The 17,849-nt window shown below is 37.0% G+C and overlaps 3 protein-coding genes across 4 annotated transcripts; all 3 read left to right on the top strand.

The window, feature by feature from the left end:
- Positions 1-1,372: 1,372 nt before the first annotated feature.
- LOC137723349 (uncharacterized) lies at positions 1,373-4,940 on the top strand. Of its 2 annotated transcripts, none has more exons than XM_068462518.1 (2): positions 1,373-2,005; positions 4,533-4,940. In XM_068462518.1, the coding sequence occupies exons 1-2, from the start codon at positions 1,443-1,445 to the stop codon at positions 4,789-4,791; spliced, it is 822 nt and encodes a 273-aa protein (XP_068318619.1). In that variant the 5' UTR covers positions 1,373-1,442; the 3' UTR covers positions 4,792-4,940. The 2 variants fall into 2 exon arrangements, with proteins under 2 accessions (XP_068318619.1, XP_068318620.1); XM_068462519.1 differs by having other exon boundaries at positions 4,504-4,637.
- Positions 4,941-7,447: 2,507 nt separating this feature from the next.
- On the top strand, positions 7,448-11,334 carry LOC137723075 (uncharacterized). Its single transcript, XM_068462229.1, has 2 exons — positions 7,448-8,049; positions 10,814-11,334. The coding sequence occupies exons 1-2, from the start codon at positions 7,475-7,477 to the stop codon at positions 11,076-11,078; spliced, it is 840 nt and encodes a 279-aa protein (XP_068318330.1). The 5' UTR covers positions 7,448-7,474; the 3' UTR covers positions 11,079-11,334.
- A 1,821-nt stretch (positions 11,335-13,155) lies between these two features.
- LOC137722966 (biotin synthase, mitochondrial) lies at positions 13,156-17,831 on the top strand. The gene is made up of 6 exons (XM_068462102.1): positions 13,156-13,495; positions 14,423-14,602; positions 15,645-15,751; positions 15,909-16,114; positions 17,055-17,194; positions 17,394-17,831. Exons 1-6 carry the CDS (start codon positions 13,295-13,297, stop codon positions 17,703-17,705), a joined length of 1,146 nt encoding a protein of 381 aa, XP_068318203.1. The 5' UTR covers positions 13,156-13,294; the 3' UTR covers positions 17,706-17,831.
- The last annotated feature ends 18 nt before the right edge of the window (positions 17,832-17,849 follow it).

The raw sequence follows: 17,849 nt of genomic DNA, 5'->3' as shown, positions 1-17,849 counted from the left end.
TAGAGATAATAAACAAAAATGAATAGTAATATAAAATGTTAACGTGGTTTAACTGTGACCACACAAACAGAAAGACACGGAAGGGCACTTGAAATGGGAGGGTAGACAATCTTGTCCTTTTTCTTGTGTGCAGTTTAATACTCGGAGCTGCACTTTAGTCGGTTGTTTTGTACTCTTTTTCAAATTTAATCCGTATAGAATTAATGACCCTCCAATAACAAATAACAAAGATCAACAAAATCATAAAAAGGGTCGGACAAAAAAAACATATATCATATTTTGCCTTCCTCTTCAACTTATAAAGTAGTAAAACTAAATCTTTTAAAAAAATAAAAAAAAATAAAAAAAAACCAGATGGTGGCTTCGTCACGACAATCCATTCTTTAGAGGTCCGAGAAGTCTCACAAAAGTATTTTAGCCTCCCCTGACCACTATCGTGCAATTCACCAACGCCTGAAAGATTGTGATTTAACTATCACATGGTCTTGAAGATTATAATTTGAGGTAATCAAAATTGTGAATTTATATTTTGTTTTTCAATAATTTATTATCGCAACATTGTTGACTCTAATATTCGTGATTGTGATGTTGATTCTAAGAACAACAAAAGAGAGTCAATTGACGCTATTTATATGTGTCAATAAGGTTTTATTGTTCTTTACTCTCTCCTCTTAAAATCTTTAACTTATTGTTAATCATTAATGATTTAGAACACGATTTAATAATAAACTAATAATTATTTACCAATTTAGTGACTCATCTCAGGCTCCCAAAATCTCATGGCCCAAGTATAAAGACAGTCACTATGAATAATTATGAGATTTCAAACTTTTGAAGATTCTTTAAGAATTGAAGCTTGAAGCCTCTTTACCATATCTGTTGTAAATCTTTTTCATTTATTTGTCATAGAGATAAGAGTTGATTTGGAAAGAGAGGCAGAGAGGGGGCAGGAAATTCAAAAAGAGAAACGGGGAAGGAAGCGGTTGGAGGCTGTGAGCTCTTCCTTTTCTTTTCTTTTTTTTAATTTTGTTTTTTAAATGACTTTGTCACGTCAGTTTTCTTGGCTACTATCTTGTATATCACTAGAGTTCAAAATCAAACTAAAACATGTTGTGTAGAATATGAAACTGAAATTTTTTATTTTATTTTATGGAATCTTAATGAAACACTCTTAGTATAGTTCACTTTTAACATTAAAAATATTTTTACCTTGAAAAGTCATTTGTGATACTGTTCATTTACACTTTTATTTTATCATTTTTATAAAATTTTTGAGGAATTTTTGTTAGTTTTTTTTTTTTTTTTCTCTTTTTTTTTTTATGCCTTTTATTAGGGCCAGAAGTATTTTACAGAAGTTGTATGTCACCGGCACTCTCACACAATTGTTTCCGACTCTCTCAAACACACGCACAGCAAAACAACCCTTGCCCTTCCTTGCTCCCATGGCTGCCTCTGGTTCCAAGACTCATGCTTCCTCTTGCTACAAACCTCCCAAGAACCCCATAACCCTCAATCCCATCCCTGAAACCCTAATCCCTAACCCTTCTACCTCTACAATCCCTCCTATCCCACCCACCCAAGAAGAAATCGCCCTCTCACTTGCCTCCCACATCACGCGCGAACAGCTCCTCCGCCGCCGTTCCCACCTCCTCAAGCAACTCATCAAATGCTACAAAGCCCACTACTGGGCCCTCATGGAGGATCTCAGGATTTGGTACAGGGAGTACTGGTGGAAGTACGGCGTCAGCCCTTACAAAGAAGAGCACAGGAGCGAGAGAGACGCCGCTGGGGTTGCTGAAGGCACTGATGAGAACAATAACAACATCAACAGCAATTACAACAACAATGGCGGTCCTGCGGCCGACTTCGATTCGAAAAAGAAACTGCAATGCGCTTTTAAAGAGTGCAAGACGAAGGCCATGGCAATGACGAGCTTTTGTCACCTCCATATTCTTTCGGATTCGAAGCAGAAGCTCTATAAGCCCTGTAGTTATGTTATTAAGAGGTAATTTTCTCTGTCTTGTGTAAAATTTGAATTTTTGGTGTAATTCTGTGATGGGTGTTTGTTAATTTGTGAGAATGCTTCTGGGTTGGTCATCTGTTGATTGAAAAGACTGATATTTGTGCAGTAGAATGTTTAGATACATTTCGATTCTAATTTGCGCTACCAATTTTTGAATTCAATTAGGGTTTTTATGAGGGTAGCCTTTCGTCGAATTATATGAGTGTGGTACTGTGTTTGTTTGTGATGGATTTCGTGGAATAGTCTTAAATTTCTGTTTAGGAACTGGTTATGCTACTAATTTTGATTTTTTTTTTCTTCCGTTTTCCGTGTTCAGCTTCTAATATGTTTCTGTTTTCCTGACAAATAATATCTTCAGAAGAATGTTATAGTTACGAACTTACGAAAGAAGGATGTGGATTTGATTTATATTGTACTTGAGTGTTGCCTTTTCTGATATTAAGTGTAGCTTTAATAACAATCATTCTTGTTTTCTGGATTAGTTTGTTTGTATAGAGAAAATCAAATTGAAAATCTTTCTTTTTTGGCCTGCCGTTGGAATTGTACAGCTTTTACTTGAGTGGTTGTGATTATATGTTTTTGTATCTTTTGTTTCTGAATATCTGTTGGAACTTAGGGCGAAAAATTCTTGTTGTTGACGAAAGTCACTTCAACAATAGACCTAACAACTTATTATCTTGTCTCTGGAAAGAAAAATGTGAGGTATGGAGCATTTTCAGGAAAAACTTGATAAAACCATAGACTTTATAGAACTCTTAATTTTCAATTTGTGATTAAGACCTCAGGGAATCATATTTTATTCATAGGAAGTTTCGAGACAAAACCGGTGAAAACTTTCTTGTGGGTCTTCGGTGATTATTTAGGATATCCTACACTAAGAGGAACTTGTTTCGTTGGAATAGAGAGTATGGGCAGGATTCTCAAATGTTTTACAGACTCATGGGAAGAAATTAGTAAACAAGGAGGGCAAGGCTTTTAGTTCATGAGGGAATTACAGTTAGGGAATGGAATAAGGAGGTTAAGCAATTGGGGAACAAGGAGGCGGAGGAGAAACCCAAGTAGCCGAATGCACCAAGGAAAGGGATTGCTTAGTTTTGAAAGGAGGAGCAGAAGGAAAAAGGACAAAATTGTAATGGCAAAGGACACCAAATTTTAGTATCATAAATACGTCCTTGTAATGCAGTTTTAGCAGAAACAACACTTATATGGCTCATATTGAACTAATTTGAATGGCACTTGCATGAGGAGCTTGGGGATCTTCTCCTCAAGTCCACGAAGTGGAAATACTTTTTTCAACCCTTTCACTGTAATAGGATAGGATACATAATGTGATCAATATAACTAAGAAAACAACTTAGTCCAGGATTCGTTGCTGTTGGTTCTTCATGTTTATAACAAAGCCCAATATATCCTGTATAGGCATGTTACATGATGGTCTGTGTTGCTTTTCCTTTAGAAAACAACAGGTAGGTAACTATTGTGCCTTCCTGCCCTGCATGTAAAGTGCATGTGGGACCGTTCGATGGAGGAATGTGGGCTGCTTTTGCAATGGTTGATTAGCTGCTGGTCAAGAACAACTTATGACAGGGAGAATGGCTTGTTCACCAAGGACTGCTGATAGAATTGCAACAATTACATAGTAGGGATTTCAAAATGGGAATTAATACCAATAGTAGGGCACAACTGTTTTTAAATTGGCCAATGTAAGACGGTGAGAAACACAGATAAAGTAGGGAGCATAGGGAGAAGAAGTAAAGCAAAGCTAAAATTCAAATCTCCTTTACAATAATTCGTTTTTATTTGGTGGGAGCTTTGTGCTGATTGTTTCTTAGTGCTTGTTGAGCTTTTGTTCTAGGTTTTCCTCTCATGGTCTAGAAACAAAATAAAATTGGCACCGAGGGGAAACAGTTTGTTTTAACCTTTTGCATCTCTTCTGCATTGGCAGAGTTGGGACCATTAGTTGTGATTTTGAATGTGTCAAATTTCTCCTGCGCTGGAATTGTAGCATTATCATATAATGTTTCAAGTAGGTGGACAGATGTTTAATTACATATAAGAACTAGTAGGTGCTACTTCTTGCTGCTATAACTCTCGTCTCCTCCATGTAGTCTGGGATTTCATTCTGATCCAAACCCAATAAAGGACAGGAGTAGATCAAAGTAATCCCAATTGATTGTGCATCTTTGATGTGAACTTCTTCTATTCAAGATCATCTAAGTTGAGGTGCCCCGTATAAGGGTGCATGTTCGTTCCTAGTACTGGGATATTTTCTTTTTAGGAAACAAGGAATCTCCTTCGTAGCTGTCCCACGATAGTTCGTTTCAGACTAGTATGCTTATGATACACCAACCGTTTGTTGGCCAACTTTGTTCTTTTCTTTTTGTCGTTGTTTTATTTTTTGTATATTCATAGCAGAGATTGATTCTTTGACTGAGAATATCGTTAATTGATATGGAAATGTTTGAACATTCAACTGACAGATTTGTTGATTTGATTGGCTGATATCTAGTGCTCAGGCAATAACCTGCGGGAAGCCAATACTGAGATCTACTGTTCCTTCTCTTTGTGCTTCTCACTTCCAAATAAATCAGAAGAATATCAGGAAGGCCTTGAAGAAGGCAGGCCTTAATAACACCTTATCAAGTAAGTTTGCTCCAACATTCCATGTCGTATTAGCAGAATGTGTACGCCAAATTAAGGCCAAACGAAGAACGGCACAAAGGGCAAAGGGAAAAAAAGTTGCAGTTAAGGAAGAAAACGCCGACTGAGCGATCCTCTACAGCCGGCAGGTGCACAAATCTTATGGCATATTGTTGAATTTGTAAATTGATGCAAAACCAGAGGTGCCTTGGTCTCTCTCTCTCTCTCTCTCTCTCTCTCTCTCTCTCTCTCTCTGCCCAAAACTAGTATAAGCAAATGTGACAAATTTGATGTGAATTTTGACAAACTAGTATAAGCAATCTGGTTATGGTGAAAGGGGTATATTGTAGAATGATTAACGAACTATATTTTTTCACTTTTATGCCCGCGTGGCGCCTATGTGACATACAAATAAGAAAAAAAAAAAGAGTCCCTCACTTGCCACGTCATACATTATGCCAGAGGCTAAGTGAGATCAAAATGCATTTCGAGTGATTAAAGCGGAATAGGAATAAAAGCTAAATTTATTTATATCCCAAAACATTGATTGAATGTGTCTCACAGATGAAAAATATAGGGAATTTGAATGAAACACTGATGGTATTGTTTACTTTTAACGTTGATGACATTTTTACTTTTAAAAGTCATTTCTGGTATTTTTCACTTACAACATTTTTTTTTAATTTTTTATTAAAACTTAATTTTCAAGTTCTTTTCATTAATTTTTCTAAAAATATATAGAAATCAGCTCTTCACCTCTTCTGGTGAGCACAAGGTCGAACTAGAGCGGCCGATGCTCGGGTCATTCCCTTGCCCTCGACTTCACCGGTTGGAACCAACGATGACAAAACAATGCTCGCAATGTTCTACAAAATGCCATAACGAAGAGTTACCGTTGCCTCGCCCGCTTTACTATTAGTATCTATAATATTTCTTATTGTTTCAATAAAACATTTTTGTTATCTATAACTGAGATTTGATTTCTGATTATTTTTTAATACATTACTAAAGACAATTCTTATTGGGATTCTAAAATTCAAACATTTAATTATGGTTTTTTAAATTTTTTGTGTTCATAAATAAGAATTAAGTACCCAAAAACTCTTAATTTTTTAGTGTCATTTCAAATTGATCTCAATTTTTTTAAACATTTCAAACAAGTACTCAACCTATTAAAAATTTCATATCTGTTAAGCGCCAATTAATTTTTCAAAGGTAGATTATATGTCACATCCCAGTCTCGACTTTGTCTTAGCATGATATTGTCCGCTTTGAGACGCCCTCATGGTTTTGTTTATAGGAACTCACACGAGAATCATCCATCTTAGGAATGCTCTCACCCAAACTCGCTTAACTTCGGAGTTTCGATGGAATCTGAAGCCAGTGAATTCCCGAAATGCCTCATGCTATATGTGGGTGGGCATGTACATATAAGGCACATCACCCCATCTCTGTTGGTCGATGTGAGATGTTACAATCCACCCCCCTTAGGGGCCCGATGTCCTCATCGGCACACTCGCACTACACGGCAGAATGGCTCTGATACCATTTTGTCACATCCCAGACCAGCTCCGTCGTAGCACGATATTATCCGCTTTGGGCCACGCCCTCACGGTTTTGTTTCTGGGAACTCACAAGCAACTTCCCAGTGGGTCACCAATCCTGGGATTGCTCTAGCCCAAACTTACTTAACTTCGGAGTTCCGATGGAATTCGAAACCAATGAGTTCTGAAAAGGCATCGTGCTATAGGGAGGTGGGCATGTACATATAAGACACATCACCTCCTCTCCGTTGGTCGATGTGGGATGTTACATTATACGCAAAATTCCGCAACTGGATATATCATGGACGATATTAATATTAGGTGGCTCAAAATTAAATTTCAAATGCAGATTATCTAAATTTCAAACATGGATTATATAATATGGAATCTAATGATCAAACATGTATTAGACTAAATCGAAAATGGATCCAAATGGAAATTACATCAAGAGGGCAAACTCTTAACAAATAAGAGGGTTGATAATTCAAATAGTGTTTCAAATAGTTTGTTTCCGCTCATATGATTTCCTCATTCACTAATTTTTGGTTTGTAAAGTTTTCACTTTTTATTTGTGGCCAATGAAAATGGTGGTGGCCGTATTATGGCAGTCCATACTATTTCAACAACCTTCAAGACCTTATTCTCGATGTTCATGATTTGAGCTGTTGGGTGGCGTTGATGGTTTTGTGTTTGGTTTAGAGGTGGTGGCATGATGAGGGGGGGTGGTAACCGTTAGTTGGTGGAAATTATACTTCCATGACCTTCTATTGATTTTGGAGACAACTAAAGCCTAGTTAATTTAATTGATTTTTAATCGAAACTTAGCGGATGTGACATTTTCAATAGGTTAGGTACTTATTTGGGATGCTTAAAAAGGTTGAGACCAATTTAGAATGACTTTAAAATGTTAAGGGGTTTTAGGTACTTAATCCTATAAATAATAATGCTATTTAATGCACAATTAAAATTTGAGAATTTTAATGAAAAACTGCCGATACTGTTCACTTTAATGAAAAACCATATTTTTACACTAAAAAGTCAATCATGTTACTACTCACTTCATCCTTTATTTTATCTTTATTGTTAAAATTCAAAATTTTAAGTCATTTCTATTAGTTTTTCTTTTAAAATGTAAAGTGTGAAAATAATTTTCTTCGTGAAATGATCAAGTAATGGTGATTTTTTGTATTTGCTTATTTTTGTAATTCGTGTTGGTGCCCACGTAAATGAAATTATTTCTCTCAATTTCTGTCCCTCTTCAACCCCCATGGCTGCCTCTGGTTCCAAGATCCATCCTCCTCCCTCTTCTTCCAAACCTCCCAAGAACCCAACGAGCCTCAACCCCATCACTGAAACCCAAACCCCAAACTCCGACCCTTCCACCTCCACAATCCCTCCTGTCCCACCGTCCCAAGAAGAAATCGCCCTCTCACGCGCTTCCCACATCACCCACCACGAGCTCATCCGCCGCCGCCGCTCCTACCTCAGAGAGCTCAAAAAATGCTACAAATCCCACTACTGGGCACTCATGGAGGAGCTTCGGATTGGGTACAGGGAGTACTGGTGGAACTACGGTGTCAGCCCCTACAAGGAAGAGCACAGGAACGAGAGAGACGCTGCTGGGGTTGCTGAAGGCACTGATGAGAACAACAACAACATCAACGGCAATTGCAACAACAATAATCGTGGTGCTGCCGCCGGCTTCGATGCCCAAAGGAAACTGCAATGTGCTTCTCAGCAGTGTAAAGGCAAGGCCATGGCGATGACGAGCTTTTGCCACCTTCATATTCTTTCGGATCCGAAGCAGAAGCTCTATAAGCCTTGTGATTATGTTATCAAGAGGTAAATTTGCTATTTTCGATTAGTTCTTTGATGGGTAGGTGTTAATTTGTGAAGATATCTCTGGGTTTTTCATCAATTGATTGAATAGACTAATTTTCGTGCATTGGAAGGCTTAAATAATAATTTCCGTATTGAATTTTAACTTCTTGAGGCTTTTATGAGGGTAGCGCAGCGCTTAATTGAATTACTTTAAGTTATTTTTGGCTTAATTCTATTGGTTATTCTGCCAATTTCAAACTTTGAAGCGTTGATAAGAAAATATGCTTGTAGAAAATGAAAAATGTGAGGTCTCCGGGCACCTTTTCTTTTATTTCTAGGAATCTTCCGAGACAAACCGTGAGCAGTTTATAGAGGGTATCCGGTGATTAAGTACGGTATACAAAGCTGAAAGAAACTTATTTGGTTGAAAATAGGGAGTATGCGCTTCGTAACCATTCCATTAAGATGATTATATTCGCTTTTGATATCAAGTAAAGCCTGATATGGATGTAGAAATATGTCTAAATAGTGCCTACTGTGCATCATAATGCGTGATGGTAATAATATATATCCTTAATCTTGTGTATTCATGGATATTGAGATTTGAATTTGGTAGAAAATATGTTTGGTCATTTATCTAGGAAAGTTTTGCTTAATTGTAAAATACATTTGAATGGATTGATAATTACAGTCAGAAGATTTTCAAGCAGGAATTGCTCGAATTGCAATTGATGTAGGTAAGGAGGGAAATTGGGAGCATAAAGATTGTTCCGATAGAAATTGATAGACGAGGAGAGAGTTGGAGAGAATATAAAGAAGAAATAGGACAAGGAGACAAGTAGGATGACATTAAATCTATGGGGGTTGCAATTTGCATGACAAGACGTAGAAGGAGTATAATGATTTCATCTGATACACTAATGTGTGTTACCCAGCTCCGCAGGATGGATTTTTTAACAGCTTGGATAGATTTCCTATTTGTATTTTTCTTCCAGCAAGTGGAAGGAAGGTTTTGGCACGTGTCTGACAAAAAGCCCTTGCTAGGATGACCTTGGATAATTGTCTATTTGTTGGACAAAAATAATGTGAATTGGTTTGAGAACACGTGGTTGGAACATCATATGTCTAAAGAGTGTTTCACAGAATTGTGTGAAGAAAGGGGTGAACATGGATAGCTAGGCTGAGTTCATGAGGACGTGGCAGTTTTTAAGGGAGGGAAGGATCATGGAATGGATTGGAATATGGAGATTAATGGGGATTAGGGAAGGAGGAGGTGGAGGAGAAAATCAAGGAGCTGAATTTTCTGGAAGGGATTGCTTAAGTTTTAAAAGGGAGAGCTAAAGGGAAAAGGCCAAGATTGCTTGGCAAAAGAGGAAGACCAAATGCTAGTATTATGAATGCATAGTCTTTGCAATGTAGTTTTTGCAGAACCAACACTCTATATGACTCATATTGAACTAGAATTTGAATGGCACTTACATCAGGAGGGTCTTCTCTTCAAATCCACGAAGTGTAAATACTTGATGCAACACTTTCACTGTAATAGTATACATAATGTGACCATTAACAACTAAGAAAACAACATAGTCCGTGATTTGCTGCTGTTAGTTCTTGGTGTGATAAGTACTAAGCCCAATATTGCCAGTATAGGCATTTCTCATGATGGTCTGCATTTCTTTAGCCTTTAGAAAACTACAGGTAGCTCGGTGCTTTTTGTATTTACTTTCCACACTTCGAAAAAAGTGCATGTGGGACTGCTTGATGGAGGGAGGTGGACTATTCTTGCAATTGTCGGTTAGCTGTTGCTCAAGACTAACAACTTATGGCAAGGTTAACGAAGGTGGACATCTTCTTGCAATGGTCTGTTAGCTGCTGCTCAAGACTAACAACTTATGGCAAGGTTAACGACTTCACAAAGAACTGGTGACAGAATTGCAACAATTGCATAGTAGGGGCTCAAAGATGAGAATTAATACCCATAGGTGAAGGGGAAATTGTCTAGTTGACATAGGACGGGTGGAAACACAGATAAAGTAGGGAGGATAGGGAGAAGAATGAAAACAAGGATAAAATTTAAATCAATTTCAGTTAACATTGTTAAACCCTATATCTTCTTTAGTGTACTTCATTTTTCTTAGTGCTTGTTGGGCTTTTATTCTAGGTTTTACCATATGGCTCGTCTCTTCTGCGTTTTAATAAAACAATTGTGTCCTGTAAAAAAGGGTGCAACTTCAAACATTTGTTTGAAAAGGCCTTTTAGTCATGAACCATATTATAGTAGTCTAGTCGTCATATCTCGTACATCATTGATTGCAACGACTGAAATGTGGAAGCCAGGTTAAGATTTCAAATGTGGAGAGATAATGAAATAGCTATAAAAGTGACGGTGGGTCCATGCAAGGAGAATGGGGTTTTTACTCAAGGAAATAGATTTTCAGTCGCCCTTTAGGTGGCACTGTGTCATCAGATGAGTAGATCAAAGTAATTCTAATTATTGTTTGTGCATGCTTTGATGTGAATTTTCGATTCTACTCAAGATCATCTAAGTTGATGCGTCCCTTTTGCTAGTACTGGGATATTTTCGTTATAGGAAATACAGAGAATCGTTTGTAGCTATCACAGGATGGTGCAGTTCAAATTTGTAAGCTTATTATAATATATGCAAATACACCAAGCATTAGTTGTCCAACTTTTTCTCTCTTTAGTTTTATTTTGTGTATATGCACTATGCAGAGATTGATTTTCAACTGACAGTTTAGTTAAATGATTGTCTCTATATATATAGTGCTCAGGCAGGACCTATAACATGTGGGAAGCCGATACTGAGATCCACTGTTCCTTCTCTTTGCCCAATTCACTTCCAAGTGGCTCAGAAGGCTGTCAGAAGGGCCTTGAAGAAGGCAGGCCTGAATATGTCCTCATCAAGTAAGCTGGCTCCAAAGTTCCATGTCATAATAGCGGAATACGTACACCAAATTCAGGCCAAACGAAGAACTGCACAAAGAGCCAAGGGGAAAAAGGTCGCAATTAAGGAAGAAAATGCTGACTGAGCCTCTCCAGACGGCAAATTTGCACTCTGCAGTGGCAACCAGTCTCAGAATGGGAACTTAATCTGAAGGCTATGATGCATTTTGTGGTGTTATACTTAAATTGAATCTTTTTCGTTCCTTCTCTTTTCGATCATATGTTCAGCGATCTTTAGAGAGACCAGACTGCTTGGTTAGTTCAAGCGTGTTAAATGTATACGAACCTTTGTATCAAGACATGTACAACATAATTCGAGTTACTTGTTACTTTCGGAATCAAGTTTTTCGCATATCTTTCGGTACAGCTGATTCAATTTGTGGGAGAGGGGTTTTAGAAGCTGTGTGGGTTTCAAAGTGTGCCGGTACTTGTGTTCCATTCCTATTGCTGTTTGGAAAGTGTTCGCATTTCCTGTGTTCTCCCCATTATAATCTGTACAACTCTCCCGGCATTTTTTAGCTTGTGAGGGGGGCAAAAAAACTGGTGAACCCGAAACGAGGCAACGAACAAGACGAGTCTGATGAGAGGGAGGAGCAACCATCTCGACATGGAGGAGAGTCGCCGCCAATCTCACGCAAACCACCGCTGCGAGTTTGGCCTGCAGTGGACGCATCTGAGAGAGAATGCGAGCACGAAACAAATTGTCAGGGCATTTAAGTCATTTCAACAATCTCTCCTTGATTTTGATCATTTCTTCTCCAACAAAAAGAAAAATTCGTAAAAGAAGAAATGTTAAAAGAGACTATTTTTAAAGTGTTTTTTCAGGTCTTTTTGTTATCTTACAGTTTAACGTTAATTTTTGTGTTATTATTATAAATATTGTACAAAAAACATAAGGTTGCAAAGATTCTATAAAAAGTTTCACTTTTGAAAGAGTTTATTCAGCATTTCTCTCGGAAAGTGATCATTCTGACCAATTTCTAAATTAGGGTTTTTGGCTGAAATAATTCACTTTTAGTTTTGACATTTGGTGGTTCAAATATTCTGTTTAGCATGACTAGATTTTTCCTGAGCTAGCATGAGAGAGAGTACAAGGAGGATTGGAGGAGAGCAAGATATTTTTTACGATGATAAAAACACGAGACAGTATACCATATGTTATTATAAAATAGAAAATTATTTTTTTCAAATGTTTATTCAATTGTACAATAACATATAAGGTATAATTCCGTACTCCGATCTCATTAGAAAATCTTTCGACGGGAGTAAGAGGTAAATAATCACCCTCTAATCACCACAACCCATTTTTTATTAGTTAGGTGTGTTGAGTTTGGTGTGTTGTGATGTGTGTGTTGGGTGACGTGTGCATAAAAAACAAACAAAAATCAATCATAAGACTATTTTCAATTATTGAATTAAAACTTAAAATTTTTAACTAAAAAAATTTAGGTTTTAACTTAGAAATATGTTTTCTTCTCCAACCTTTATGTGTTAAATTTTTAGTCTGAGATTATTACAGAAAAAAAAAATTATGTAGACTATTCAAATTTAATTTTATGAATATTTTAAGCTAAAAATATTTAGATTCCGATAAATATTGAAAAATCACTAAACCGACACCATGAAACTCGTGGAACAATATGAAAGAATATGAAACACATGAAATTTTTTATTATAATTCTTTTAGTTGTTGGATTTAAATTTGGACCATTAGATATTTTTCTTACCGTTATATTTGATTATATTAGAACTTAGCCATTGAATTTAATGAATTTATAAATATAAAACAAAACAAAAAATACACATATATGGTAGGCCAACCCACTATCCGGGGGAATTCTAGGCTAAACTGGCCCAAAAAATGAGTTTTTGATTAAAACTCATATTTGACCCAAGAGTTGGAGCAAGTTGTGGTAGGTTTAAAACTTAAAATTTGAGTTTTACTGCAAGGGTTAGAGTTGGTCAAATAATATATTAATTATATTAAGCAAATGACATTTTATCATAATGGTGAAAAAATGTTGAGCTCTTACACGACGACATAGTGGTTCGAATTTCGTCGGTATTTAATCTAACAAAATCTATTGTTTGACAAAAAAAAATAAAAAATAAAAAAATAAATGGGTAGGTGTTGATTTTTGAATTTATAACCTTCTGTTCTCTCTGTTCTCTCTGTTCTCTCTCGCTTTCTCCGCCCACGCAGCCACTGTCATTTTCTATCCCCCTCTTTCTCTAATTTTCCCGGAAAATCTCGGTTTTCCTGAGAAAACGAAATCAGAAAAAGAAAGAAGCGCTGGGAGAGATGTTTTCCATTAGGTCCATAGTGCGTGGGCAGCTGAGACCTTCGGCGGTTGTGTTGCATTCTTCATTTTACTCTTCCTTATCGTCTGCAGCTGCAGTTCAAGCTGAGAGAACAATCGCACAAGGCCCCAGAAATGACTGGACCCGCGACGAGATCAAGGGCGTCTACGGCTCTCCTGTTCTCGATCTCCTTTTTCACGGAGTCAGTACCATTTCTTCCTCCACTTGCCTTTTTTTCTTTCGATTTTTGTTATCCCCTGTTTGGTTGCCGAGAAAATGGAGAAAGTCAAAAGGAAAATGACTATGATATATTATGCTACATTCTGAGAATGCGTAATTAGTTTCCGGACCTATATAATTATTTTATCTGGCCAAATTCTTTGTTATAATTTTTAAAGTTTTTCCCAAATTTGGTATTGCTTAGTTTTGGTATACAGTTTTTGATAGACAAGAGCAGGTTTTGATATACAGTTTTATCTGGCCAAATTTGCTTATTTCCAGCTGTAATTAGTTATAAGGTTGTTACTGTGAGTAAAGCTAATTGAATGTGACCAATGTACCCATTGATTGAATCAATACAATACTTTCATGTGTCTTCTAACTGACTCGAGTCTCGAGGCCCGGTGTTCAAATGTCCCCATACCCAATACCCGCTTGTATAAGGAACACCATGAGTTATGGGCCCGGGGTTTTTTTTTGGGGGGGGGGGGGGGGGTGGTGGAGTGTGGGTGGGCGAGGGTGGGGTGAGGGGGGATTTAGTGGCAGTGGGCGGAAAAGTTGCTTTGTTACCTGTTCCATTGGGAACCCCAGGGCTTAAAAAAAAAAATCTTTTCATCCTATCTTGTGAACTTTAGGGTGTATGAAGTTTTGGTTGTAGTTGACTTTGTAACTATTGTACTAGATAGTGGCACTGTCAAATGTGTGGACTGCCGAGTGGTTTGGTAAATTATTGTTTTTTTTTTTTTTTTTTTAATATGAAAGCAATATCCTTTTTGGTTTCTTCATCCATTTCTTTGAAAGCAATATACTTTTTGGCTTCTTCGTCCAATTCGTTGTCTTGAATTCTTGTTTTTCTACGATGTCATTATGCTAGTGTTATACTTAATAACTGATTCTCTTGTGTTTTCAGGCTCAAGTTCATAGGCACGCCCATAATTTTAGGGAAGTGCAGCAGTGTACTCTCCTCTCTATAAAGACGGGTGGATGTAGTGAGGATTGCTCATATTGTCCTCAATCCTCCCGGTATAACACAGGACTCAAGGCCCAAAAGCTTATGACAAAGGATGCTGTCATGGAAGCAGCACAGAGGGTCAGTTTCTTATTCTTGTGGCTTTACCTTGCATTTAAAAGTTAGCAGTGATATTAACATCCCTAAGCAATTACAACTTTTGTCACGCTTTAACGGGAATGTGTGTTCTAAAGGTATTATTAAAAGATTGCATTAGTTTGACATACAATAACTAGTCTTATCATTTATATTTATTCAATGAAAAAGAAATTTAAGGACTGTAGCCGAAGTTGCGGAACTGCTGATGCACTTGGTGCTAAATAGAAACTTCATCGTTGAAAATGTTATAAGATGTTATACTAAGTGGTTAAATTATCTAAAGCTTATAAAGAATGTGTGAGTGGAAAGATGTGTCAGGAAAGCAATTACAGAAATTTCTTAAGTTTTATTTATTTATTCAATTTAACATTACAGTATCTTAGTGTACGGGAATGTTGAAACGTGCATGAACAGATAACATGGTAAGAGTTTATGGGAGATATCCTTGATATCAATACCAACTAGTGGCCAAGTCCAATATTTTGGTTTACATACATTGGTCCTTGATTCTATTAATGCTTGTTATGCAACCGTGAATATTTGCTCTTATGGCTGAATCATTGAATATCATAGATGATTGGCTTTTGCACATGATCATCTGATTTTTGCATCACAGATATTCCCCTAGGACCATAGTGTCAGCAACATTAAACTTATGTCCTTGGAGTTCGGAGTCATGAACTTAACTGTGAAATTCATACCTTCTTACCCATTTACACCACTTGTTGCATTCAGGGGTTATTTTGGTAAAACTTTTGGTAGTAGATTTTGTCCTTTAAAATCATGATAATACTTCTCATTTAAATTTTGATTCCTCCAAGAACTGCTTTTGAGTACTATTAGTGGCACACTTGTTGTAGAGAGGAACAATACTCGACCTTACCAATTGTATATTGGTCTCAAGTTGTCCATTCCCTTCTTCACCTGCAGAAATGATTTGTCAGACTATTTATGATTTCCTGCTTGTGAATTAATTAGATGCGGAGTCAACAATGTCCTAATTTTTTAAGTCATTATTTGGCAGGCAAAAGAGGCTGGAAGCACACGGTTTTGCATGGGTGCTGCCTGGAGGGATACAATAGGAAGAAAGACAAACTTTAACCAGATCCTTGAATATGTAAAAGACATAAGGTAATAAAACATTTTATATTGCGTTCAGTATAGAAAGACGAATTTCATTATTACATTTTATAGGGTCCATTTTTTCTCTCTCTGCATTATTGTCATCTTGCTTTGCACCATATTTTGGTTGTGTACAACAGTTAACTTGTGTTGATACACATTCCAGGGGTATGGGAATGGAAGTCTGCTGCACCTTAGGCATGATAGAAAAGCAACAAGCTTTGAAACTCAAAGAAGCAGGCCTGACAGCTTATAATCACAATCTTGACACCTCAAGGGAATATTACCCGAATATCATTACCACAAGGACCTATGATGAACGCTTGGAAACCATTAAGCATGTCCGGGATGCGGGAATTAATGTGTGTTCAGGTAAAAACTGTTTTTTACCGTTGAATACAATCACTTGCATCAATTCTAGAAGTCAATAGTTGTCGAGCCTGATGCATGTGATAGATTCTTTCTTCTTCTCCAAACCTAATAGTGTAAAACACATTTGTTAAAAGTAAACAGGGGAAGAAATTCTGACTTGTTTTTTTCTTTTTGGGTCTGTAATTAAAATGTAAAGGATTGGTCTCCTATCTATGGTTACATACTTGCATACTAAGCTCACAGTGTTGTTTTAATTTGTTGGCTTCTGTTGTTAGAACATTTGTTCCAAAGGTGTATGCTCAAACATATTTGTTTGTCCTCCTTTATGTATGGTTTGTGCTGAACTTGCAAGTTACTCACATATTTCACGAATTAAAGCCACGCTAGTTTTCAGAGTATGTATGAAATGGAATTTCAAAAGCTTTGAGTTTTCATTCTTGTAAATATTTTTGCTAAAGAGCTTTCTAGATCAGCTTGTATTAACCAGTTAACTTCCACATCAGCCTGATTTCTAAGGTACTTAGATAAGTTCACTCAGAATTCTACTGAGCTGAAGAAATATGAACATCCCTAAAATGTGTACTTTTGACTTTGAAAGATAGCTATGCTGGTTTTATTTATAATCTCCTAATGATGCAATGGTCTTTTAGATACACAATCTCCTAATAATGCAAAGGGGTTTTGTCCAGATATTGCCCTTTTCTTTCCTCTCAGCATCCCCCATTTTATAGCACCTTTTGAATTTTTTTGACGATTTTAATCGTACTTTTTAGAATATAATTTCCTATTAGTTGGAATATTATGGTAATTACCATAGTTTGTCGTGCCAATTTTAAACATTTTAGTGCTCGTCGTCAAGATTTTCAAATATGTTGAGGAAACTAAGAATGGATATTATGTGGACGGTACAGTTTAGCTTGTTTATTTTATTATGAAATAGGAGGAATAATAGGACTTGGAGAAGCAGAGGAGGATCGAGTTGGTTTGCTGCATACATTAGCAACACTCCCAACTCACCCAGAAAGCGTCCCCATCAATGCACTGGTTTCAGTGAAAGGAACACCTCTTCAGGATCAAAAGGTTAGTCTGCATTGTTAACTCTAAACTTGGAAGTACAGGTTGTAGCAATAACTGTTGATATCCTTTGATGGTTGGAATTACTTTGTAACCATAACATCTAGAGCCATCAATCATCATGCCAGTTGCATTCGCTAAATTCTATTGATGTTCCAAGACTCAAGTAGCTTAACATAATTGATGTTGCTACGTCTTTGTTCAGCCGGTTGAAATCTGGGAGATGATACGGATGATTGCCACAGCACGTATAGTTATGCCAAATGCAATGGTCAGATTGTCAGCTGGCAGAGTTAGGTTCTCTATGCCCGAGCAGGCATTGTGTTTTCTTGCCGGGGCAAATTCAATATTCACTGGGGAGAAGCTCTTGACTACACCGAACAACGATTTTGATGCTGATCAACTCATGTTCAAGATGCTTGGTTTGATTCCAAAAGCTCCTAGTTTCTCTGATGAACCAGCAAACGCGGCGTGTGAGGTAGATGCTTGTGAGGAAGCTGTTTCCAGTTCAGGCTGAAAATGCTAATACAAGTGTCGGTCTGTAATTTCTTACATTTTTCGTCTTTAGTTTTTAGCTGAAAAAAGTACTCAAAATGAATTCACTCTGCAAATAAAAGCGAACCTTAGGCTGTTTTTGTTTTTTGAGTACATCGATATTTTT

The sequence above is a fragment of the Pyrus communis genome, chromosome 17 (genome assembly GCF_963583255.1).
Source record: "Pyrus communis chromosome 17, drPyrComm1.1, whole genome shotgun sequence".
Taxonomy (NCBI): domain Eukaryota; kingdom Viridiplantae; phylum Streptophyta; class Magnoliopsida; order Rosales; family Rosaceae; genus Pyrus; species Pyrus communis.
This window is presented reverse-complemented; position numbering and strand designations above follow the sequence as displayed.